The 27162-nt window shown below is 43.0% G+C and overlaps 1 protein-coding gene across 2 annotated transcripts in view; it reads right to left on the reverse strand.

The window, feature by feature from the left end:
* The window catches only part of LOC139373372 (lysine (K)-specific methyltransferase 2Ba), a 74185-nt gene that overhangs the window by 39006 nt on the left and 8017 nt on the right, over positions 1 to 27162 (reverse strand). The window contains exons 2-18 of one of the 2 annotated variants that reach the window (XM_071113813.1): positions 21637 to 21703; positions 19842 to 21437; positions 13735 to 13970; positions 13372 to 13449; positions 12934 to 13090; positions 12521 to 12767; positions 12317 to 12378; positions 11367 to 11639; positions 9291 to 9382; positions 7847 to 7954; positions 7553 to 7666; positions 7182 to 7328; positions 6994 to 7086; positions 5660 to 5777; positions 4756 to 4869; positions 4202 to 4386; positions 3903 to 4007 (exon numbers count right to left, since the gene is read on the reverse strand). In XM_071113813.1, coding sequence (XP_070969914.1) covers positions 3903 to 4007; positions 4202 to 4386; positions 4756 to 4869; positions 5660 to 5777; positions 6994 to 7086; positions 7182 to 7328; positions 7553 to 7666; positions 7847 to 7954; positions 9291 to 9382; positions 11367 to 11639; positions 12317 to 12378; positions 12521 to 12767; positions 12934 to 13090; positions 13372 to 13449; positions 13735 to 13970; positions 19842 to 21437; positions 21637 to 21703 — 3792 coding nt within the window. Of the gene's footprint in view, positions 1 to 3902; positions 4008 to 4201; positions 4387 to 4755; positions 4870 to 5659; positions 5778 to 6993; positions 7087 to 7181; positions 7329 to 7552; positions 7667 to 7846; positions 8243 to 9290; positions 9383 to 11366; positions 11640 to 12316; positions 12379 to 12520; positions 12768 to 12933; positions 13091 to 13371; positions 13450 to 13734; positions 13971 to 19841; positions 21438 to 21636; positions 21704 to 27162 lie in introns of both variants that reach the window. The other variant, XM_071113812.1, reaches the window with a different exon arrangement.

Consider the following 27162-nt stretch of genomic DNA (forward strand, 5'->3'; position numbering starts at 1 on the left):
AGAGCTGTATGAATATACTTTTGTCCAATTTTTTTATCATATATTTGTTTTTTTAATTACATGCGCATAAGGCATATGTTTTGTACATTTGCAATATGATTTCATAGGAAGTCAAAAGTCAAAAGTCAAAAATGTCAAAATTTGGTAAAAAACTTCACACATCCTTAAAAAAGTGCTTTCTGGACCGTTTTTCAAAATTCTTTCAATTTTTGTGTCAATTACACATGTATAAGAACTTTATCAACATACTTTATTATAATTTTTTTTTTTTTTTTACTTGTGCATAAGGCATATGTTTTCTCCATTTGGAATATGATTTCATAGGAAGTCAAAAGTCAAAAGTCAAAAATGTCAAAATTTTATAAAAAACTTCACACACCCTTAAAAAAGTGCTTTCTGGACCGTTTTTCAAAATTCTTTCGAATTGTGTGTCAATTACACACGTATAAGAACTGTATCAACATACTTTATTCGTATTTTATTATCATTATTTTTTTATTTTTTTTTTACTTGTGCATAAGGCATATGTTTTGTCCATTTGCAATATGATTTAATAGGATGTCAAAAGTCGAAAATTAGATTTTTTTTTTTAACTTTAAAAACTAAAAAAAGTGCTTTCTGGACCGTTTTTCAAAATTGTTTCGATTTTAAGACAATTAATCATGTGTAATAAGTGTATGAATATACTTTTGTAAAATGTTATTATCATAATTTTTTTTTTTTACTTGTGCATAAGGAATATGATTTGTCCATTTGCAATATGATTTCATAGGAAGTCAAAAGTCAAAGTCCAAAGACAATTTTTTGGGGGGCCAAAATTGACTGAACTGATGAACTCGGGATGGCCGGGCAGTGATAGTTGTTCATTTCCATCACTCGTTGTGTTGATTTCATCATGTCCATTTGGTGATGTTTTTTCACTATAGAATCATATTACAAATGCGCGTGCAACTGGTAACCGGGGGAAAAAAAATGATGATTTCATTATGTCCATTTGTTTATGTTTCCTTACTTTTTCAAAGTCACTGTGCATTTGCAATATGTTTTACCATCACAAATTTGTCATGCTCAAAATTCAAACTATACTTTGCTCAAACTATACCTTTGTCAACTTGTATTATCATATTTTTTTTTTGTTTTACTTGTGCATAAGGCATATGTTTTGTCCATTTGCAATATGATGTCATAGGAAGTCAAAAGTCAAAGTCAAAAGTAACGATTTTCCTCCGTGCAACTGGTGATCTGAAATGTGCAACTGGTGATCTGAAATGTGCCACTGGTGATCTGAAATGTGCAACTGGTAACCCAAAAAAAAAAAATTTTTGTTTATGTTTCCTTACTTTTTCAAAGTCACTGTGCATTTGCAATATGTTTCAATGGGCAGGTACCATCACGAATTGGTCATGCTATAAAAATCCTGCAGGAATGTGAAATTGACTGGCCCGATGAACTCGGGATGGCTTTGCAGTGATTCTGGGTCATCTCAATGGCTCGTTTGGGTAGATTTTAGAATGTCGCTTTTGGTGATGTTTTTTCACTATAGAATCATATTGCAAATGCACGTGCAACTGGTCACCTAAAAATAAAAAAAAATTGTTTATGTTTCCTTACTTTTTCAAAGTCACTGTACATTTGCAATATGTTTTAATGGGCAGGTACCATCACGAATTTGTCATGCTATAAAAATCCTGCAGGAATGTGAAATTGACTGGCCCGATGAACTCGGGATGGCTTTGCAGTGATTCTGGGTCATCTCAATGGCTCGTTTGGGTTGATTTCAGAATGTCGCTTTTGGTGATGTTTTTTCACTATAGAATCATATTGCAAATGCACGTGCAACTGGTCACCAAAAAAAAAAAAAATGGGATTTTTTGTTTATGTTTCCTTACTTTTTCAAAGTCACTGTGCATTTGCAATATGTTTTAATGGGCAGGTACCATCACGAATTGGTCATGCTATAAAAATCCTGCAGGAATGTGAAATTGACTGGCCCGATGAACTCGGGATGGCTTTGCAGTGATTCTGGTTCATCTCAATCGCTCGTTAGGGTTGATTTCAGAATGTCGCTTTTGGTGATGGTACCTCACTGTTTAAACATATTGCAAATGTACAAGAGTCAAGTGGACAAGAGTCCATCAGTCAATTAGATATCATTCTGACACCAAACTGATACAAACTGACACCAAACCCACTTTTTCCAACTCGTTTAGTAGCCAACTATTACATACTTCAGAGCTGGCCCAAAATTCACAACGCCTTGGGTTCAAACCATAAAAAAACCATAAAACACGTAGTTACGTTCTAGCTACGGGTCCATTTCTTATGTTATGTGTTGGCCTAGCTGAGGCGACCCCGAATCCCAAGTTTCGGCTCGATAGGTCATTTGGTGTCCGAGAAAAACCCTAATTGGTGCTGAAAATCCACTTTTTTCCATGCCTTGCTACGGGGTCCTTGAACGAGCTATCGGACAGAAACGTTGGGGTCCGTCTCTATGGGCCGAGCCGGTTTCAATGCACCTAGCCTTGCGTCTCTGAGACTTTTCTAAACGTCGTCATTTTCGTAATGGTCAAAATGAATTGAAGGTATTGCAAATGTACGAGGCTGTTTCTCGGTCCGAGAACCGTCTAGAGCCACGTAACTCACCACGCACCATCGACCGGAGGTCTAGAACAGGTTTCTAAAGTTTCGGAACTCTAGGTCTGACGGTTCTTTTTTAGCTCCAACAAAGCTAACTATTGCAGCCACTGTCTGTCTCTACGCACCCCAATACGTCCCTCCATTCAAGTTGTGTTTTAGTGTGATTTTTTTTCCTTTGATTTTTTGGGGGAAAAATGACTGATTTACAGTTCATGGGGGTTGCCTAATCACATATATGAAGTTTTGGACAGATCTGACTTTTTTAACCCTTCGAAACAGCCCCTGAGACACCATTTAAGGCACTTCCGGTTGGCACAGGAAGCTATAATTCACCACATATCCTCATTGGGGTATGCTTTTACATAATCCTGAGTTTTAAGTCTTTACGTTAAGAACTTAGTTATTTACGGAGGGTTTAGTATGTGTGTGTTATTTCAGAAAATCATAGAAAATCACAGAAATCTCGCAGAGCTCCGCAGCACACTTTAAAAAGATTCGTATGAACACCTTGCAACTGGATCTGTAACCGTTGAAAAAAAAAAATGCCTATTTGTGACCATCGCCAAGTTGTCATTGTTCCGTTTCTCTTAAATGACGATAGATAAATGGCTGGTTCTTTTTTTATTGACACCGGAGGCTCCTTGACTTTGACCTGAAGTGGAAAAATAATTTCTCTATTTCCATTTAGGACCTTTAATCCCAGAAAAACGGCCATAACTCAAAAACCGTCGAGGCCTAGACGCCATCTTGTTCGGGGCCAACTGCCCATTATGCCAAACCTACGCTCACCAAGTTTCGGCTTCGAAATATTTTCAGTTTTCGAGATAAGGCCCCGTCGTGATTCGTGATGTTTTGCCAAATTGCCATATGATTCCGTATGCCCTCTTGTGGGAAATTCCGGGATAGCGGAAAAACGGTCAAAAACTTGTTTATTTTATAAAACGGAAACCGAATGTCCGACAAAGTTCATTTGATGACTTCCCGGTAGGTCTGGCCCTACCGCACGGCCCGACGCCGACCGCGAATTTTACAAACGATTTTGGACGTCTAGTAAGGGACCGTACATTTGTAATATGGACTTTTTCACCGATCATACACGAAATGCCGAAATGTTCCCTTAAGGTATGAAAGTGACCAGAATGTGGTCTGAAAAGACATACATGATTCACAGTAGAATATTGATGCCCTGAGAGCAAAATAGACCACCTCTAAATAGTTTTCATGTGGCATAATTCAAATGTTTAAAAAGGACTGAGGTATCTCACCAGTGAAGTGTACTGGTGCCCTTCAAATTTTTGACCCACGGCATGTAGGTCGCAGATGGGCTGGTGTTTGTCCCTGAAAGCATCTGGCTCTGTGGATTCCTCACACTACAGGGGGAAGAAACAGCATAGTACATGTAGACTGCTGTCAGAGGGTCCGTGTTGAGGGATATACAATAGATAAGACAGTCTAAACATTTTAGTTGTTTTTGGATACAGAGCAAAACCATGTTGCGAAAGTGAGAGATTAAGTCTGACTCGTGACTACTTGATGTCTCTACTATGATGGAGGCAGTCCGTACCTCCCTGCAGGTGATCAGGTGCTGGGCAGAGGAGTCAGAAAGGAGGTTGGCCAGCACCTTCTCTAGCCCAGCCCTCAGCCTGTCCTTCAGCTCACCCTTCCAGGAGCTGGGCTGTGATTGGCTGCAGGGTGTACAGGAGTACACTACGCTCTCTGACAGGCTGGACATGATCTCATATAGGTCATCTGACAGACAGAAGAGAGGAAGAATTTCAATGTCATGGAATGGATTTATAGTGAGAGAGTTGTTCTGATCCCTCAAGTTAGGGCCTATATTTTGATTGAGGTGGCATCTTCCCCTACATCCTGTTAACAGCGGTGGTCACCCCTTTGCCTGGAGAGCTACCCTCTTGCAGGATTTTGTTGCAGCCCTTATCTCTAACACACCTGATTCTGGGTCAAGTGTGTGTGACAGCTGGATCAGGTGTGTGTGTGTAGGGCTGAAGCAAAAGACTGCATACCAACCAGAAACCCTCTAAGATGAGTGTTGGCCACCCCTGCTGTACATCCCCTTGATAAAGACAGTCCTGAGGCAGAAATATTAGTCCCACTCACCAGAGAGTCCTTCACATTTAGAATGTACCCAGTGGCTACACCTGGAGCACTCCATCATCTGGCTGTTGTGGTCGTTCTCCTCGTAACACTTGGAGCAGATAGTGCAGAAGTTCCCTTGTAAAACAAAATCAGATGTACTACAGTAATCAATGGTTAAATTAAACAAATACATGACAAGAAGGTCCTGACAAAGTATCAGTCCAGCTATACAACTGCTCTCATCCCGGTCTTCTTGGACTGTTCCTGGAGTTTGTCTATACCGTCAGGGCATGAAATTAACACCCACCAGCTTGCGGGTCGATTTTGTCATTGGCAGGTAAGATGTCTATATCACCAGCCATGTTGGCGGCTGGTCAGGGCTCAACAGCGCAAGCATTTCGGGACATATTTGTAAATAAAAATAGTCCAGTATGATCACATTTATAGTCAAATAAATGCTGCTAGGTGATTATTCTATATTTTTTCCATAGCTGGTAAAATCGCACACAGCTCAAGGACTACGAATCCTATATAACCTATCCCACCTGGTGCTGCAACCCCGCCTGGCTGGGGGGCTGTGCGCACGTGAAGAGCTGAGTGATTCATTTTTAGAAACGCTGTTGCCTGGCATAAAAGTTGTTCTAATTTACTTGAAATGAAAGTCTAATGAAGTGTTTCTTGGAAATGTACAATGTTTCGTTCACAAGCTAGGTTGTTTTTCAATGTTTGAGTTTCAACTGCTTGGGAAGAGAAGGCAGCGATTCTACTAGCCAGACTCAATCTCACCAGGTACGAAGAAGTCACATTACCATGGTAACATTAAAGGGCCAGGTGAACATTTTTGTCTCATCTGTAATATTCTGGTTAATACCACATCACGTCTTACTAGTAATACACAGATTGTAATGTTTCGCTGAGGTCCTACCTTTGAGGTGGAGGGTGCTGCAGTCGGGACAGAGGTCCTGCTCGTGGTTCCAGGCCATGTCCCAGGTCTTCCCTGGGGTCACTCCACAGCTCTTACACCGGATACACGTCATACACACCTGGGACGGGGGCAGGTAGCCCAAAGGTTAGAGAGATGGACAAGTATCCGGAAGGTCGCTGGTTCAAGTCCAGGGTAGGGCGAAGAAAAGTGGGAACTGAATTGGCTAAGAACTGAGGGTTGCTGGTTTCAGATCATTACTAGCATATCCACCATTGTTGTACCCTTGAGCAAGGAACTTCATTCCAAAGAAATCCTAGCCCAGAAGCTAGGATATGCATATTTGGATAGAAAACACTAAAGTTTCCAAAACTGTTCAAATAATATCTGTGAGTATAACAGAACTGATACAGCAGGCAAAAACCTGAGAAAAAAAATCTCACTTCCTGGGTGGATTTATTTTTGTAGTTTTCTATTGAATGCCATTACAGTATCCATTGACTTAGGACTCAAAATGCACTTCCTATGCCTTCCACTAGATGTCAACAGTCTTTAGAAATTGTTTCAGGCTTGTATTCTGAAAAATGAGGGACCAGTCAGAATGAGTGGACCATTCACTGTCCCAGAGGTTTTTCATGCGCACAACCGAGAGCACGCCTTTCTTGTTTTCCTTTTATATTGACGAAGCTTTTGTCCGGTTGAAATGTCATTGATTATTATGACTAAAAACAACCTGAGGATTGATTCTAAATATCGTTTGACACTTTTCTACGAACTTTACTGATACTTTTCAGATTTTTCGTCTGTCTGTTGTGACTGCCTTTGAGCCTGTGGATTACTGAACAAAATGCAAACAAAAAGAGGTTTTTGGATATAAAGAGGCACGTTATTGAACAAAACTAACATTTGAGTAAATGGGAGTCCTGTGAGTGCATATGAAGATCAAAGGTATGTGATTAACTTTATCACTATTTCTGACTTGTGTAACTCCTCTACTTGGCTGGTAACTGTTTGTAATGATTTGTCTGCTGGGCGCTGTTCTCATATAATCGCATGGTATGCTTTCGGCGTAAAGCCTTTTTGAAATCTGGCACTGTGGTTGGATTAAGAAGAAGTTAATCTTTAAACCGATGTATAACACTTGTATGTTTTATGAATTTTTATGAGTATTTCTGTTTTGAATTTGGCGCTCTGCAATTTCACTGGATGTTGGCCAGGTGGGACGGTAGCGTCACACACACCATGGAGAGGTTAAAAACATGGTCGTAAATCGGAATGGGGATAAGAGAGAAGAAAAAGTTAAACAGAAATATAAATAATACATTCCTGGTACTTACCCAGGGCATGTTACAGTTGATGGGCTTTGGGTAGGTGGGTCCCAGACATGAGGGGTGGTAGCAGTTCTGACACCTCCTGCACTGCAACACAGGCTAAAGGAAGAAACAGTACATTTAAAATGTGAAAGTTGGGGTGAAAACACTACCAAATCTCAATTCACTTTTGAGGATCCTGCTGACATGCACACCTTGTTGTTCTTGTGCTTGCGGCCGCACACATGGCAGAACTTGCAGCGGCGGCAGCACCAGTTCTCTTTGTTCTCCTCCTGGGGTCGCTCTTCAGGCCAGAGGCAGAAGCTGTGGAAGGGCTCGCAGCACACCTGGCAGTAGATCATCTGAGGGGAGGTGGTAAGGCAGAAGGCAGTCAGCATCAGGAGAACACATATTGCACAAAACCTACTGTTTTCCAGATAACCCAGGGTAGCTCTTCATTAAGCCTACGCAGCCTCCTAGTTTTCCTCAAAACAGTAATACTTATCTACAATGAAATGTAATTATTCTAATGATAATATGGCAAACACCAGGACAGAATATTCTGTAAATGCATTTCCACAGTTACCTCATGGTGTCCTTTGCTGGCACAGAGCAGGCAGACAGGATGAGGGGTGACTGGGATGGAGGTGAGGATACTCAGACCGCCCATCAACCACACGTTCTGGACGGCACAGTCCTCCTGGGAGAAAGACGAGAGAAAGAAACACAATAATGGTGTGACTTAATGAATGTTTGTATGGGAGGGAGATAGAGAGCAAGAACTCTATTTAATGAAATGCTATACCACTATACTGCTTTGGCAATATTTACAAATGGTATTTCAAACCAATAAAATAATCTGAATGAGAGAGACCCTCACCTTAAAGTCTACGCGGATCCTGTGCGTCCCGGTCTTCAAGTGGCCCTTTTGGGGGAGTCCGTTGATTAGCGTGGCGAGGATGTTAGTTGGTGTGTGTTCTGCAGCATTCTGGGAACGAAGGACATAGTGGGGATCAATTCTGGGATTATGTTGCAGCACAGCCTCTTTAACAATAGTCTCCTCCTCTTCCTGTGAAGACTCCTTCTCCTCTGGCTCCTCCTCCTCCTCCTGCATGACCGACTGCACCACACATTGGGGCAACCGTTGCAGCTGCACCTGCAGTCGCCACTGTAACCGCAACGGTGGGATCCTGGGTGGGCACGGCTCGCTGGGGCTCCTTGTTATGTGGCTCTCTGTGACCAGCAGCCCTGGATGGTGCTCCTCTGAGTTGCTCCCCTGTGCATGTGAAGGGGGGGAATGCTTAAGCAAAAGAGGGGGGACCAGCGTTACAGCACGACCACGGTCACATGCTAGGTGGCGGGTAGCGTCAGCAAGGTAGAGGAAAGAGGAGTGCCACCAAAACTACCTTTGGCTTTGAGAGAAAAGTCTAGCTAGGAGAAGTGAAGGAGAGGAGGTAAGAGAGGGTTAGATAAGCTAATCATTGTTAAAGCATGCCTAGTCAAAGCAGAAAGAAAGAAAGAAAGAGGCCCATTACCACAGTAGTTAACTGTGAGGAGGTAAGAGAGGGTTAGATAAGCTAATCATTGTTAAAGCATGCCTAGTCAAACCAGAAAGAGGACCCATTACCACAGTAGTTAACTGTGAGAGGAGGTAAGAGAGGGTTAGATAAGCTAATCATTGTTAAAGCATGCCTAGTCAAACCAGAAACAAAGAAAGAAAGAGGACCCATTACCACAGTAGTTAACTGTGAGAGGAGGTAAGAGAAGGTTAGATAAGTTAATCATTGTTAAAGCATGCCTAGTCAAACCAGAAAGAGGACCCATTACCACAGTAGTTAACTGTGAGAGGAGGTAAGAGAGGGTTAGATAAGTTAATCATTGTTAAAGCATGCCTAGTCAAACCAGAAAGAGGACCCATTACCCACAGTAAACTGTGAGTGGGTGAGAGTGAGCGAGATCATGCCTGTCAAAAGAAACATTGAGTCACGGCATCTTTGGATTCCAGATGATTAAATTCCATAAAAAATTAAGCAAGATTGCAGAGGATCCAGAGGTTTTTGAATGAAGGTATAATGCATGCGTCGGCGATTAATGTGAAAGCTTTTCCCAACATCAGACATTTAAAGCTTCAGCACCAAAAAGAAGGGGACCACACTAGAAAATAAACAGTGCATTTTGATGGAAGTGGTTATTGGAGCTACTCACTCCTGCACACAGAGGACGAAGTTAGAGTGTGAGAGACTGATCAGTTAATCAGTTAATCTACTCACTCATTTAAATGTGAGTGAGTAATGTCAGGCAGAGACAGTTCTACGGGTAATTACCTTGTCGACTCTGCGTCGGCCCAGCAGTCCTTTGGGTGGCCCAGGTCTGCGGTGCCTTACAACTTCACTGGGCACTGGGCCCTCCTCTGGAGCTAGGAGATCAGAGGGAGCAGCATCAGTCAGGGAGCAAATGGGTTTTAAAACATAACAAACTCTCTACTCAAACCAATACCCTGAAACCACTCAATGGTATTTTGGCATTTCTGACCTGCAAGTCTATCCTCAAAACACAGTCATCCTCAATCTCAAATCACTATGGTCCCTAACATCCACCCCATTCCTTCTGATCTGCCTGGCTAATGGCTATACAGTGCCTTGCGAAAGTATTCGGCCCCCTTGAACTTTGCGACCTTTTGCCACATTTCAGGTTTCAAACATAAAGATATAAAACTGTATTTTTTTGTGAAGAATCAACAACAAGTGGGACACAATCATGAAGTGGAACGACATTTATTGGATATTTCAAACTTTTTTAACAAATCATTAACTGAAAAATTGGGCGTGCAAAATTATTCAGCCCCTTTACTTTCAGTGCAGCAAACTCTCTCCAGAAGTTCAGTGAGGATCTCTGAATGATCCAATGTTGACCTAAATGACTAATGATGATAAATACAATCCACCTGTGTGTAATCAAGTCTCCGTATAAATGCACCTGCACTGTGATAGTCTCAGAGGTCCGTTAAAAGCGCAGAGAGCATCATGAAGAACAAGGAACACACCAGGCAGGTCCGAGATACTGTTGTGAAGAAGTTTAAAGCCGGATTTGGATACAAAAAGATTTCCCAAGCTTGAAACATCCCAAGGAGCACTGTACAAGCGATAATATTGAAATGGAAGGAGTATCAGACCACTGCAAATCTACCAAGACCTGGCCGTCCCTCTAAACTTTCAGTTCATACAAGGAGAAGACTGATCAGAGATGCAGCCAAGAGGCCCATGATCACTCTGGATGAACTGCAGAGATCTACAGCTGAGGTGGGAGACTCTGTCCATAGGACAACAATCAGTCGTATATTGCACAAATCTGGCCTTTATGGAAGAGTGGCAAGAAAGCCATTTCTTAAAGATATCCATAAAAAGTGTTGTTTAAAGTTTGCCACAAGCCACCTGGGAGACACACCAAACATGTGGAAGAAGGTGTTCTGGTCAGATGAAACCAAAATTGAACTTTTTGGCAACAATGCAAAACGTTATGTTTGGCGTAAAAGCAACACAGCTGAACACACCATCCCCACTGTCAAACATGGTGGTGGCAGCATCATGGTTTGGGCCTGCTTTTCTTCAGCAGGGACAGGGAAGATGGTTAAAATTGATAGGAAGATGGATGGAGCCAAATACAGGACCATTCTGGAAGAAAACCTGATGGAGTCTGCAAAAGACCTGAGACTGGGACGGAGATTTGTCTTCCAACAAGACAATGATCCAAAACATAAAGCAAAATCTACAATGGAATGGTTAAAAAAAAACATATCCAGGTGTTAGAATGGCCAAGTCAAAGTCCAGACCTGAATCCAATCGAGAATCTGTGGAAAGAACTGAAAACTGCTGTTCACAAATGCTCTCCATCCAACCTCACTGAGCTCGAGCTGTTTTGCAAGGAGGAATGGGAAAACATTTCAGTCTCTCGATGTGCAAAACTGATAGAGACATACCCCAAGCGACTTACAGCTGTAATCGCAGCAAAAGGTGGCGCTACAAAGTATTAACTTAAGGGGGCTGAATCATTTTGCACGCCCAATTTTTCAGTTTTTGATTTGTTAAAAAAGTTTGAAATATCCAATAAATGTCGTTCCACTTCATGATTGTGTCCCACTTGTTGTTGATTCTTCACAAAAAAATACAGTTTTATATCTTTATGTTTGAAGCCTGAAATGTGGCAAAAGGTCGCAAAGTTCAAGGGGGCCGAATACTTTCGCAAGGCACTGTAAATCCTTCAACTATCTGTCAAATCACTCCATTTCAAAGATGGAGTTCAATGGATCGTGTTGTGGTGCAACTCAAAAGGTGAGGCACAAATATGCATTGACCTATATTTTCATCATACACTAAGGCTCCTATCCCTGTGTACGGCATTACCTTGGTTGCTTGGGGCGACAGGATTCTTTACAGGACTCTTGACTGCTGCTTCTCCGCCCATGTCCTCGTCCGAGTCGGACTTCAGCAGGCTGCTGTAGGAGCGAGGTGTCACGTTCCGCCTTGGCTGCTTTCTGGTGGAAAGGCTCAGGCAGTCTCCAGGGGTTGCTGGGTCCAACCCCTCCTCTGCCTCTCCCTCCTCCCAGGACACCGACCCCTCGTCATCATTGGACTTAAACACATTGGCTGATGACCTGCGTCGCCGCCTTGAAAGGACTGCACAACAAATTGAAGCCCAATGGTAACACTGAAATCATTGGTTGAATTTTTGGGCCATGAGGCAGACCACCGTGTTCGTGTAGTTTTCAGTTAAAGGTGTCAATGTAATTGGTAATAACAGCAAAAACACACAAGTGGCTTGTAGTCATTAGTAATTGATCCACTGGCTTCCAGTTGCTGTCTTCAAGACCCTGGTGCTTGCCAATGGAGCAGCCATGGGAACTGGCCCTCTTTACCTTCAGGCTATGCTCAAACCCTACATCCCAACCCATGCACTACGTTCCTCCACCTATAGCAGGGCAGCTCCCGCTCAGCCCAGTCAAAGCTCTTCTCTTTCCTAGCACCCCAATGGTGGAACACGCTTCCCCTTAAAGTCAGGACAGCGGTGTCCCTGCCAATCTCCCAAAATCATCCTGCCTCTTTGAAGAGTACATTACATTTTTTTTAAAGAGCCTGCATCCTGAAAAAAGGCAATTGGCTTGTCCTACTAACACTGACTTTGCTGATAAATACGTTGATGAAAAATGTACTTGATACGATTGTGATGTTGTCATCTCACCCCTCTATCTTAAGATAAATGCACCAATTGTAAGATGCCCTGGACAAGAGTCTGCTAAATGACTCAAATGTAAAATTATATAAATACAGATGTATTAAACATAACTCCAACAAACCTGTGAATGCCTTCATGCCACGCTTTACTTTCCTCGCCTCAATCCGAACACATCGCTTTAACCTGGTGGCACAGGGAAATATTTATTATCATTTTAAAATGGGTATCATGTTCAATTTGTACACAAAACAACCAATAAAAAAATACAGTGTGTGTTTGTCCATGAGTAGATGAATAATAGTGGATGAAAAGTAGGAGCACTTACACACAGCACTGGCGTCTGGTGTTTGGCCCTCCAAACTTGGGCTTGTCCAGGCAGTTGAAGCAGGTGCCGCAGTCGCCCTCATGGAGGCAGCCCTGGCAGGACCCACAGCGGGTGGCACGACCCCCAGGACCAACCTCGTTATAGTTCCGCTTTAACTTGCGCTGCTTGCTGTACTTGTGCTTCTGTCTTGTCCTCTTGTGCTCCTGAGTGTGCTCGATTTCCTGATCAGAGGGGTCATCAGCAATGTCTAAAAACAAAGAGAGCATGAGAGAGCGAGATTAAAAAATTATTTGTTAACATAGGTGACTGAGCTAAGGTCAATACTTGAAATCGACAGAAAGCTAAACACCAGAAAAAGAAAACAAGTGGTAACTACAGTTCTTAGCAGTGTGCTTCATAAACATAAAGGTTACCTTCTACAGCTGGTGAGGTGGTGATGCCCTCTCTCTCATGGAGGGGCAGAGCGCTAAGCCTGGGGATATCGTCAGGCACCATGGCACGGGGTTGCCCCAACGCCACCGCTGCTGCCCGACAGACATGCTTGATGCGTGGACCACCAAGGAGCTGGTCCTATGGGAACAGGATTATGTGGGGAACACGGTCATAAATTAAACTATTACAATGAAACTCCACTCTAAAGACAGACACCAAATTGCAGCCACCGCACAAATGGCCTAAGCATTTTCAAGAGAAACCCTAGACAGGCCACTAACAAAACACTGTACTACAAACATCAACAATACAGAAATTTTAAACCACAACATCTAAAAACAGAGAGGAAAGAAAAGAGATGGACACAGACAAAGACAAAAACACAAACATAGCCAGGGTCAGGAAAGAGGGAGGCTCACCTGAGCAGAGCCTCCTATCCTCCTCCCCCCTCCAACTCTTAAATCTCTGGGACTGAGTTTTACAGATCCAGACAGGAGCTGAAAGAAACAAGGGTATAAAAGTGAAATTTTATTAATGAAACCGCCTAATAATTTAAATTGGTTTTAATCCAACAAATCTATGCCAAATTCATACACTGTAAGCCGACATTCAACTGTTACCAACAGCCCTGCTAATTCAGGGTAAATCAATGGTAGCGTCCAAAATGGAACCCTATTCCCTATGTGGTGCACTACTTTTAACCAAACCCCCTAGGGCACACCATAGGGAAGTGTGCGCCATTTGGGATGCAGACAGGGTCAATCAAGGTCACCGATTCTGACCTGTGATGACTTCATCGGCCTTTGCTGGTCAATCTTCACCAGCTGCAGCTTGGCTCTCTTCAGCTGGTCGATCTTAATGAGCTGAACTTTGGCCCTCTTCAGCAGATGGAACATCCTCTTGTTGGTGCCGGTGAGGTTGATACGATGGCTGGTGCCCCCCTGTTCCACCACCACATCATCACCCCCATTAGCCTGGCTCACTCCTTCGTAAACTCCTTCAGGAGCGGACTCTGCCCCTGGGGAGAAGAATCAGTCAACTGTCACTAACTTACAAAAGGCTGACTGTGTCAAACTTGAGACAGCCTGTATGTCAAATTGTATTTGTCACATGCGCCAAATACAACAGGTGTAGACCTTACCGTGAAATGCTTACTTACAAGCCCTTAACCAACAATGAAGTTGAAGAAATAGAGCTAAGAAAATATTTAAGAAATAAATAAAAAAGTTACAAGAAAATTATATAACAATAATGAGGCAATATACGTCAGCGAGTCAATGTGCAGGGGTACAAGTGAGTCAAGGTACTTTTTGGGAGGCCTTCTTCTGACACCTCTTAATATATACAGTGGGGCAAAAAAGTATTTAGTCAGCCACCAATTGTGCAAGTTCTCCCACTTAAAAAGATGAGGCCTGTAATTTTCATCATAGGTACACTTCAACTATGACAGACAAAATGAGAAAAAAAATCCAGAAAATCACATTGTAGGATTTTTAATGAAAATTATGGTGGAAAATAAGTATTTGGTCACCTACAAACAAGCAAGATTTCTGGCTCTCACAGACCTGTAACTTCTTTAAGAGGCTCCTCTGTCCTCCACTCGTTACCTGTATTAATGGCATTTGTTTGAACTTGTTATCAGTATAAAAGACACCTGTCCACAACCTCAAACAGTCACACTCCAAACTCCACTATGGCCAAGACCAAAGAGCTGTCAAAGGACACCAGAAACAAAATTGTAGACCTGCACCAGGCTGGGAAGACTGAATCTGCAATAGGTAAGCAGCTTGGTTTGAAGAAATAACTGTGGGAGCAATTATTAGGAAATGGAAGACATACAAGACCACTGATAATCTCCCTCAATCTGGGGCTCCACGCAAGATCTCACCCCGTGGGGTCAAAATGATCACAAGAACGGTGAGCAAAAATCCCAGAACCACACGGGGGGACCTAGTGAATGACCTGCAGAGAGCTGGGACCAAAGTAACAAAGCCTACCATCAGTAACACACTACGCCGCCAGGGACTCAAATCTTGCAGTGCCAGACGTGTCCCCCTGCTTAAGCCAGTACATGTCCAGGCCCGTCTGAAGTTTGCTAGAGAGCATTTGGATGATCCAGAAGAAGATTGGGAGAATGTCATATGGTCAGATGAAACCAAAATAGATATTTTTGGTAAAAACTCAACTAGTCGTGTTTGGAGGACAAAGAATGCTGAGTTGCATCCAAAGAACACCATACCTACTGTGAAGCATGGGGGTGGAAACATCATGCTTTGGGGCTGTTTTTCTGCAAAGGGACCAGGACGACTGATCCGTGTAAAGGAAAGAATGAATGGGGCCATGTATCGTGAGATTTTGAGTGAAAACCTCCTTCAATCAGCAAGGGCATTGAAGATGAAATGTGGCTGGGTCTTTCAGCATGACAATGATCCCAAACACACCGCCCGGGCAACAAAGGAGTGGCTTCGTAAGAAGCATTTCAAGGTCCTGGAGTGGCCTAGCCAGTGTCCAGATCTCAACCCCATAAAAAAAATCTTTGGAGGGAGTTGAAAGTCCGTGTTGCCCAGTAACAGCCCCAAAACATCACTGCTCTAGAGGAGATCTGCATGGAGGAATGGGCCAAAATACCAGCAACGTTTGACCTCTGTCATTGCCAACAAAGGGTATATAACAAAGTATTGAGATAAACTTTTGTTATTGACCAAATACTTATTTTCCACCATAAGTTGCAAATAAATTCATTAACAATCCTACAATGTGATTTTCTGGATTTTTTTTTCTCATTTTGTCTGTCATAGTTGAAGTGTACCTATGATGAGAGATGTCTTTGATGTGAGGAAGCTTGGCGGCAGTGATGTACTGAGCAGTACGCACTACCCTCTGTAGTGCCTTATGGTCAGATGCCGAGCAGTTCCTATACCAGGCAGTGATACAACCCGTCAGGATGCTCTTGATGGTGCAGCTGTAGAACTTTTTGAGGATCAGGGGACCCATGTCAAATCTTTTCAGCCTCCCGAGGGAGAAAAGATGCTGCCGTACCCTCGTCACAACTGTCTTGGTGTGTTTTGACCATGATAGTTTGTTGGTGATTTGGACACCAAGGAACTTGAAACTCTCGACCCGCTCCACTTCAGCCAATGTTAATGGGGGCCTGTTCGGCCCTCTTTTTCCTATAGTCCACAATCAGCTCATTTGTCTTGCTCACATTGAGGGAGAGGTTGTTGTCCTGGCACCACACTGCCAGGTCTCCTCCCTATAGGCTGTCTAATCGTTGTCGGTGATCAGGCCTACCACTGTTGGCCACGTAAGTCGTGTGTGAACAGGGAGTACAGGAGGGGACTAAGAACACACTTCTGAGGGGCCCCAGTGTTGAAGATCAGCGAGGCAGATGTGTTGTTACCTAACCTTACCACCTGGGGGCGGCCCATCAGGAAGTCCGGGCCCATCAGGAAGTCCAGTTGCAGAGGGAGGTGTTCAGTCCCAGGGTCCTTAGCTTAGTGATGAGCTCTGTGTGGACAATGGTGTTGAACGCTGAGCTGTAGTCAATGAACAGCATTCTCACATAGGTGCGGCTACAGAACCCTGACCTGTTCACCGGACGTGCTACCTTGTCCCAGACCTGCTGTTTTAAACTCTCTAGAGACAGCAGGAGAAGTAGAGATACTCTGAATGCTTGGCTATGAAAAGCCAACTGACATTTACTCCTGAGGTACTGACCTGCTGCAACCTCGACAACCACTGTGATGATTATTATTTGATCCTGCTGGTCATCTATGAACATTTGAACATCTTGGCCATGTTCCGTTATAATCTCCACCCGGCACAGCCAGAAAAGGACTGGCCACCCCTCAGAGCCTGGTTCCTCTCTAGGTTTCTTCCTAGGTTCTGACCGTTCTAGTGAGTTTTTGCTTGCTGTTGGGGGTTTTAGGCTGGGTTTCTGTACAGCACTTTGTGACATCAGCTGATGTAAAAAGGGCTTTATAAAAAAGATGTGATTGATTGACATAGGTGTCCTTTTTGTCCAGGGGGGAAAGGGCAGTGTGGAGTGCAATAGAGATTGCGTCATCTATGGATCTCTTGGGTTGGTATGCGAATTGGAGTGGGTCTAGGGTTTCCGGCATGATGTTGTTGATGTGAGCCACGACCAGCCTTTCACGTCAGTAGCCATGAAGTGTTTGAGTGCTACGGGGCGGTAATAATTTAGGTAGGTTACCTTCGCTTTCTCGGACACAGGGACTTTGTTGGTCTGTTTGAAACCTGTAGGTATAACAGACTCGGTCAGAGAGAGGTTGAAAACGTCAGTGAAGACACTTGTCCGTTGGTCCGCCCATGCTTTGAGTACACATCCTGGTAATCCGTATGGTCCCGCAGCTTTGTGAATTTTGACCTGTTTAAAAGGTCTTGCTCACATCAGCTACGGAGAGCGTGATCACACAGTCATCCTGAACAGCTGGTGTTCTCAAGCATGCTTCAGTGTTGCTTTCCTAGAAGCAGCATAAAACGCATTTATCTCATCTGGTAGACTCGCGTCACTGGGCAGCTTGTGGCTGGGTTTTCACTTTGTAATCTGTAATATTTTTCAAGCCCTGCCACATACGACGAGTTGTGTAGTCAGATTCAATCTTAGTCCTGTATTGACGCTTTGCCTGTTTGATGGTTCGTCTGAGGGCCTAGTGGGATTTCTTATAAGCGTGCAGATTAGTGTCCCGCTCCTTGAAATTGGCAGCTCTAGCCTTTAGCTTGGTGCGGATGTTGCCTGTAATCCATGGCTCCTGGTTAGGAAATTTACGTACGTTGTCAATGCACTTATTGATGAAGCCGGTGACTGAGTTGGTATACTCCTCAATGCCATTGGATGAATCCCAGAACATATTCCAGTCTGTTACAGAAAAACAGTCCTGTAGCGCAGCACCCGCGCATCTGACCACTTCCGTATTAAGCGAGTCACTGGTACTTCCTGCTTTAGTTTTTGCTTGTAAGCAGGAAACAGGAGGATAGTGCACTACTTTTAACCAGAGCCTTCTGGCAAGCTATACTTCTCAATCCTATGGTAAAATGTGGTTTCCTAAATGCACTAAAACATCGAAGAATAATACTTATCACAAAAGCCCAAATCATTTTCTGGAATAAAGAAACAGATAGTTCCTAAATATCCATTAAGCAAAATATTACACACACACACACACACACACACACACACACACACACACACACACACACACACACACACACACACATACAGTTGAAGTCAGAAGTTTACAGAAACTTTAGCCAAATACATTTAAACTCAGTTTCACAATTTCTGATATTTAATCCTTGTAAAAATTCCCTGTCTTAGGTCAGTTAGGATCACCACTTTATTTTAAGAATGTGAACTGTCAGAATAATAGTAGAGAGGATTATTTATTTCAGCTTTTATTTCCTTCATCACATTCCCAGTGGGTCAGAAGTTTACATACACTCAATTAGTATTTGGTAAGATTGCCTTTAAATTGTTTGACTTGGGTCAAACATTTACGGTAGCCTTCCACGAGCTTCCCACAATAAGTTGGGTGAATTTTGTCCCATTCCTCCTGACAGAGCCGGTGTAACGGAGTCAGGTTGGTAGGCCTCCTTGCTAGCACACGCTTTTTCAGTTCTGCCCACAAATTATCTATGGGATTGAGGTCAGGGCTTTGTGATGACCACTCCAATACCTTGACTTTGTTGTCCTTAAGCCTTTGGAAGTATGCTTGGGGTCATTGGTCTTCCAAATGGACAATTTGCGACCAAGCTTTAACTTCCTGACTGATGTCTTGAGACATTGCTTCAATTGATCCACATAATTGTCCTTCCTTATGATGCCATCTATTTTGTCAAGTGCACCAGTCCCTCCTGCAGCAAAGCACCCCCACAACATGATGCTGCCACCACCGTGCTTCATGGTTGGGACGGTGTTCTTCGGCTTGCAAGCCTCCCCCTTTTTCCTCCAAACATAACGATGGTCATTATGGCCAAACAGAGGACATTTCTCCAAAAAGTACAATCTTTGTCCCCATGTGCAGTTGCAAACTGTAGTCTGGCTTTTTTTAGTCTGGCTTTTTTTTTTTTTAAGCGGTTTTGGAGCAGTTCAGGCTTAAGCAGTTTTGGGCCCTTCAGGTTATGTCGATATAGGACTTGTTTTACTATGGATATAGATACTTTTGTACCTGTCTCCTCTAGCATCTTCACAAGGTCCTTTGCTGTTGTTCTGTGATTTGATTTGCACTTTTCACACTAAAGTATGTTCATCTCTAGGGGACAGAACGTGTCTCCTTCCTGAGCGGTATGGTGGCTGTGTGGTCCCATGGTCTTTATACTTGCGTACTATTGTTTGTACATATGAACGTGGTACCTTCAGGTCTTTGGAAATTGCTCCTAAGGATTAACCAGACTTGTGGAAGTCTACAATTATCTTTCTTTCTGAGGACTTGACTGATTCCTTTTGATGTTCCCATGATGTCAAGCAAAGAGGCACCGAGTTTGAAGGTAGGACTTGAAATACATCCACAGATACACCTCCAATTGACTCAAATTATGTCAATTAGCCTATCAAAAGCTTCTAAAGCCATGAAACCATTTTCTGGAATTTTCTAAGCTGTTAAAAGGCAGTCAACTTAGTGAATGTAAACGTATGACCCACTGGAATGGTGATAGTGAATTCTTAGTGAAATAATCTGTCCGTAAACAATTGTTGGAAAAATTACTTGTGTCATGCACAAAGTAGAAATCCTAACCGACTTAGCTAAACTATAGTTTGTTAACAAGAAATTTGTGGAGTGGGTGAAAAACGAGTTTTAATGACTCCAACCTAAGTGTATGTAAACTTCCGACTTCAAATGTATGTAACTGAGCACACAAAATGCCTTACCTTGGAAATGTTCTGTGTCGTTTGCTGCCTCCTCCATAGTCACAGATGATGCAGCTTGGGATGCAGCGGCAGCGTTACGGACCTGCACAGCCAGCTTCCTCACAACCCCAGGAGAGTTGAGGTCCTCCATTTTCAGCTTGGACCTCCCTCTCTTCCTAACCGGCGAGGTCAAACTCCGGTCCTCCTGGGCTTCTTCTTCTTCTGCTGTTTCACCCTCAGCAGCACCAAGGCCTTTCTTCTTCTGGGCCAGGCTGAGGGTCAGCTTCTTGAGTCTCTCGTAGACCTCGAGGTGGGATGAGCCTGGGCTGAGCGTTGAGTCCTTCACAGACAGGGTTGAGGACAGGCTGGTCTGAAGTGTTTTTTTACCAGTTGAGCCCGAAACTTTAGGTTTGAACTCATTTTGGCCTGGGGTTCGAGACAAGTGGTCAATGTCATCATTGTCTGAATCATAGAAGGATAGGCTCATGGCATCCTCCTCCTTCACCTTCACCTTGCCTTGGCTATTCTTTTTCAGGGAGCCCCTGTGCCAGGATATTATCTCGTCATTGAGGAACCTCTTGGGTGCCTTGATGACGCGTGAAGATCTGGCGCTCACCACTGGCGAGGAGAAGTTACTGCTGGCTCCCTGCTCGAGCTCTCCAGGGGACAGGAGAGGCTCGCCCTCTGTCCTGGTGCTCTCCCCCTGCGGCTGCTGCTCCTTTCCCTCCTGCTTCACTGGGTCTGGGAGGTACTCTGGCACGTAGGTGTAGAAGACAAACTTACGACGAAAGCGTTTCACAACAGACTCTGGCGTACTAAGCCTCTGCACATTCCCGGGCTTCCTCCTGTGGCCAAATAGGGACTTGCGCTTATTCTGTGCTGGTTTCTTTCTTTTCAGGGACATTGCTGGATTCTGCTCCATCTCAGCTCCAGCCTCAAGGGATTCCCCTGTTCCCTTGGACACTCTCCTCCTCTGCTGCTGCTTATTCACAGGTTTAGGGGACAGTGCTTCCCTTTGCCCTTGACCAATGTCAGGGTCCACACCAGTTTGGCCTGTTTGGTCTTGCTGAGATCCTCTTCTCTTCCCAGACATCTGTGGCTCAGATTGGTCTGGTTCGGTTTTGTCTGCTGTTACCTCCCTGGCCTCTTTGCTCTTGGAGGCCTTCCCTTTGCCCTTGACCACTGTCAGGGTCCACACCAGTTTTCCCTGCTTGTCTCTGCTGGTTTGGGGTCGGGCTGTGCTGGACCCTGAGCCTCCCCTACCCACCTTTGTTGTTTGGTCTTGCCGGTTCCTCTTTCTGGCTGTTGAAGACGATTCCACCACCTTCCTTCCCCTTTTCCTGTTGGAACCATTTGATTTTGCACTGCCCTTGCCTTTTGAGGCCTTTGTTCCAGTAGCCTGCTTTCCTCTAGATTTAATCCCAGAACTGGGAGACATTTTTTGGGCTGCCAGTTTGGCAATTATTTTGGGTTTCACAGCGTTTTCGTCTTCCTGACCCTCTCCAACTTTAGGGTCTTCTTTGGAGCCCTTCACTCCACTTTTCTCAAGCTTTGCTGTAAGTTCTGGAGCTGGGGGAGGATTTTCTGGCTTCAACAATGATAATTGGAGAGGCCTGCCTAGAAACAAGACAGGGAAACATAAGTGTCTTAATACGAATAGACCAATGTCAGACAATAAGTTGATGCATATTATAAGGTATGCTACCAAAGCTATAAATCCCAAACATGAAGGCTACTGCAAATTTCTGCTAGGAAATGTGAGAATTCCTGAGCACAATTGATATCTCACATTATTGTTCATCATTAGCCTACTTACTTTCAGAGATATTGTGTGCTGAGAGTGTTGGTCGGTATTCAGTCCCAAACCCAGGGAAATCCTCATCCTAAAACACAAAAACCCAGGGTAGGAACATAATGCATAATTTAATGTTCACACATCACACTGTGTTCAGCAAAAAAATATATAATACATAATAACAAGCCGAATTGAATACTTTGCATGTATACTACAGAAGGACTTAATAATGAAATGTTTAGGCCAACTCGATCTCATCACAGGGTTGGTAAGGGGTGGGATCAGATGAATCCATGGGCAGCAACCCAGCTGATATCTGGTTACAAACCGTCACACTGAACTGATTTGAGAGATCAGGCTTCAAAATGTAGTGGGGTATAACTGCAAATGTGTCCATTTCAATTAGGTCTAGGCTATTGCAAATGCAAAGTGTGAACATTGATCAAACTCTACTTTCCACAGAAAACATACACCATCATGAAATGTACACTGAAATGTACAATGTTCACAAATACTGATCTGAATACTATTTTTCCACATTGCCGGAAGATGAGGATGTGTAAGAAAAGGAACAATAAGAAATAACAAGGCAAAAATTGATCTAGACTAAAACTGCATCAGCTTAATAGGCTAAATATAGCTAGCATCTCACTATCCGAGAGAGCAACCTACGACCATGCAATCTGTCCCAGTTTTATGCAGTCAGTCAAGCGTGACAAAAGAAACTGCAAAGATGATATAGGGGCCGGAGACTACCTTTTTACTGGAAGTAAAATCGGATTGGATATAGAAAGACCAGGGTGGCAAAGGGGACTTTATTTGTGAAAAGACAAGACACACTCGCATGACTAGCTGAGTTTGTATAAAGTTAAATGCAGAGCTGCCTGTTGCAGCCTGTATTCAGAAAGCATCTCAGAGTAGGAGTGCTGATCTAAGATCAGTTTTGCCTTTTAGATCATAATGAATTGACAGGGGGACCTGGGCCAGTAAACACAAACCATCTAGGATCAGGCCCCCCCCCCCTCCATAGGGATGCACATTTTGGGGAACATTCAGAGGTGGAAACTTTCCTTGGGAATTAAAAGGAATATGGGAATTACAGAAATATATGCAAATTAATATTAATACCATTTAAACAGATGCTTTTTGCATTGGATATATTTACCATATCACATGGAGACAGAAACATAAACCTTTTTACCTTATCAAAAGTAGACAATTGCAAATGATTAAATCCTTCCAATAGAAATAAACATTTAGTTACAAATTGAACTTTAATTAAATGAGTTGACTCTTCACATGGGATGATTTCACTGAACAACAAAAGGGAATATTGAATGATCCCAATGATCCATCGCATCTCCAAAAAACGCTTTCAACATACATCTGTAAAATGAAAGTAGAGAAACTAAAGCTTTGGTTGTCATCCTCTCAGGCATCCATGTCTTCTCCCTGGACCTCCTCAATGTCCACCTCTTAAACATCAGAGTCTGAGGCCTCATCTTCACTGTCCAACCTTGCTGAGGATGGCTCGTAGTCAGGCTCAAAAGGCCTCAAATTTCCCCGGATGGCCACCAATTTTTCAACCCTTGTTTTGGTCAGCCTGTTGCGTGCTTTGGTGTGTGTGTTCCCAAACAAGGACCAGTTGCGCTCGGAGGCGGCTGATGTTGGTAGGATTTTGAGGATGGAGACAACAGCAGAAAGAGCCTCAGATTGCCAAAGTCCCTTCCACCAGGTGGCTGATGAGATATGTTGGCATAAATGCCATATTGCTTCTCCACCCCAAAGCCCTTGCTTGGAAGTGAAATTCGCCAGAGTGCCAAGAACCTTGCCTCATCCAGAACAAGGTGGTGAGACACGGTAGTGATGACACCATAGGCCTTGTTGATCTCTGCACCAGACAGGATGCTCTTGCCAACATACTTGGGGTCCAACACGTACTCTGCTGCGTGTATGGGCTTCAGGCAGAAGTCTTCACGCTTTTTGATGTATTTCAGTACTATAGTGTTCTCTGCTTAGAGCAACAGTGAAGTGGGCAGGGCAGTACGGATGAGTCTGAACATCAGGCAAGATGGCATTGTCTCCATCAATCCGTGGAATGGCTACTGCTATAGGTTTCAGGAGATTCAGGCTGCTTACCACTCTCTCCCAAAATATATCATCCAGGAGGATCCTCTTGATGGGGCTGTCCATATCGGCAGACTGATATGGCCATTTCTTGGAAACTCCTTCCCCTCCAAGAGACTGTCAAACTTGATGACATGGGTGTTGCTGGGCAGCTTCAATGTGGTGCTCACATTCTTCTCACTTTGCTTGGTGAGGTAGATTGCTGCTATAACTTGATGACCCTTCACATACCTAACCATTTCATTGGCTCTCTTGTAGAGTGTATACATTGTTTTCAGTTCCATGATGTCCTTGAGGAGCAGATTCAATGCATGAACAACACAGCCAATAGGTGTGATGTGAGAGCAGGACTCCTCCACTTTAGACCAAGCCGCCTTCATGTTCGCAGCATTGTCTGTCACCAGTGCAAATACCTTCAATGACCTTGGGCCACAGATGACTGCCTTCAGCTCATCTGCAATGTAGAGACCGGTGTCTGTTGTCCCTTGTGTCTGTGCTCTTGTAGAATACTGGTTGAGGGGTGGAGATGTAGTTAATTATTCCTTGCCCACAAACAATCGACCACCCATCAGAGATGATTGCAATACAGTCTGCTTTCTCTATGATTTGCTTGACCTTCACTTGAACTCTATTGAACTGTGCATCCAGTAAATGAGTAGATAAAGCATGTCTGGTTGGAGGGGTGTATGCTGGGAGAAGAACATTCAGAAATCTCTTCCAATACACATTGCCTATGAGCATCCGAGGTGAACCAGTTGCATTCACAGCTCGAGCAAGACATTCATCAGCATTTCTCTGACTACGTTTCTCCATTGAGTCAAAAAAACTTCTGATTCCAGGAGGACCATGAGCTGTTGCTATCGATAAGGTGTCTGATTCATAATTTTCACCTCAAATAGAAGTAGAGGGACTTTTGTGAGAGGTTGCTTGTTGTGAGCGCTGAGGGAACTTTATGCACTTGGCCAGATGATTCTGCATCTTTGTTGCATTCTTCACATATGATTTTGGCACAGTACTTGCAAATGTACACAGCTTTTCCTTCTACATTAGCTACAGTGAAATGCCTCCACACATCAGATTGTGCCCGTTGCATTTTCCTGTAAAATAATTAATTAAAAATATATATATATATATATACACACACACATATATATATACACATATATATACACATATACACACACACACATAAATAAATTGCTAAGCAGTTAAACTCTATTTGTAAGATAAATGTTTTAAAATGAAATATGTATAGAAACCCACATGGTAGCAAAAACAAGCAAGCAGAAATTGTTACGTTAGAAATGATTTAAACACACTTTGCTGTAGGATACTATTTACTAGTTAACAAAGAAGCATGTATGTCATATAAAATATATTCACCCCACCCAGTATTGTAATCGGAACATACCAGAAAGCATGTAATCCTGGGCTCAGTAGTGTGGGCTCAATATAGTAGTGTGGGCTCAATAGCATCTCATTAGTGTGCAAGATCTTGACAATCAGCTTTACATGTAATGGAAGAGTGTACTGTGCATGCAAAGGGTTGCAATTCCATAGAATTGGGGATAGTTTAACCAAAATATGCCACAGGACCTAGAATTGCCTAATGTGTATCCCACTAAAAAACATTTTGGATGAATTTAAGCAAAATTATCTTCCTGGGCTTATCCTCACATGGAACATTTCCAGAACAATTCTGGAAATTTACCGGAAAGCTTCCGACCCTTTGCAACCCTACCCCTCCATAAGCTTATTCATTATGTTCTAAAAGGAAAAACTGATGCTAGATCAGCACTCCGTCTACTACTCTGAGATGTTTTTTGAATACAGGCCCAGAATTACATGGCTGTATTCACAAGAGCAGAGCCATAGGACTGAGGAAGAGTCTTGCTCCTGGTTACAAACCTATCATCAACAAACTACACTGGATGACCACAAAATTGCAGACCAAAAGAGCACATGAATATAGGATACATCTTGCTGATATTTCCACTTCTCCAATCAATTTGCTAGTTTCATCTTCTTGAACGTACTTTGTTCATTTCCTTCAACTTTGCCACAATAACAATTGTGTTGATATACACAAATTGTGATGCCAGATTTGTGAGTGAATATAAAATAACATATTGATGTTGATTGAGTTAAAAGTTCCAATAGCTGACTTTAAAATGTGATGAAATCCTCTGTTGTATTTTGGCTCCTCCTATAGGCTATTGTGCTGCAATGATGTTATCCATTTGCACACTTTAGTTTTTGTATAATAAATTAAAATACCCATCAATTAGGTTGGAAGTTACTCATCTAGTTCATTACTGAAAATGTACTCTCCATTTATTCACATTAAAATGTGTATTCATGCAAAAGACTACTGATTCAAGGTTCTCCGTCAGACAATTTAGTTTAATATTCAAACTCAACACATTAGTAGGTTTGCACTTCCCTAAGATACAGTACCAAAGGTTATTCTTATTTTACTATTTTCCGCATTGTAGAATAATAGTGAAGACATCAAAACTATGAAATAACACATGGAAACATGTAGTAACCAAAAAAGCTTTAAACAAAATCTAAATATATTTTATATTTGAGATTCTTCAAAGTAGCCACCTTATGCCTTGATGACAGCTTCGCAAACACTTGGAATTCTCTCAACCAGCTTCATGAGGTAGTCACCTGGAATGCATTTCAATTAACAGATGTGTCTTGTTCAAAGTTAATTTGTGGAATTTCTTTCCTTCTTAATGCATTTGAATCAACCAGTTGTGTTGTGACAAGATAGGGGTGGTATACAATAGATAAACCTATTTGGTAAAAAGACCATGTCCATATTATGGCAACAGCAGCTCAAATAAGCAAAGATAAACAATAGTCTATCATTACTTTACGACATGAAGGTCAATCAATCCGGAAAATTTCAACAACTTTGAAAGTTTCTTCAAGTGCAGTTGCAAAAACCATGAAGCACTATAATGAAACCGGCTCTCATGAAGACCGCCACAGGAAAGGAAGACCCAGAGTTACCTCTGCTGCATAGGATAAGTTAATTAGCATTCACTGCACCTCAGATCGCAGCCCAAATAAATGCTTCACAGAGTTCAAGTAACAGACACGTCTCAATATCAACTGCGTGAATCAGGCCCTCATTGTCAAATTGCTGCAAATAAACCACTACTAAAGGACACCAATAATAAGAAGAGACTTGCTTGGGCAAAGAAACAAGAGCAATGAAGATTAGACTTGTGGAAATCTGTCCTATGGTCCGATGAGTCCAAAATTGAGATTTTTGGTTTTAACCCGTGTCTTTGTGAGACGCAGAGAAGGTGAACGGATGATCTCTGCATGTGTGGCTCCCACCATGAAGCATGGAGGGGGAGGTGTGATGGTGTGGGGGTGCTTTGCTGGTGACACTGTCAGTGA

Source organism: Oncorhynchus clarkii, chromosome 18 (assembly GCF_045791955.1).
Source record: "Oncorhynchus clarkii lewisi isolate Uvic-CL-2024 chromosome 18, UVic_Ocla_1.0, whole genome shotgun sequence".
In the NCBI taxonomy this organism is placed as follows: Eukaryota; Metazoa; Chordata; class Actinopteri; order Salmoniformes; family Salmonidae; genus Oncorhynchus; species Oncorhynchus clarkii.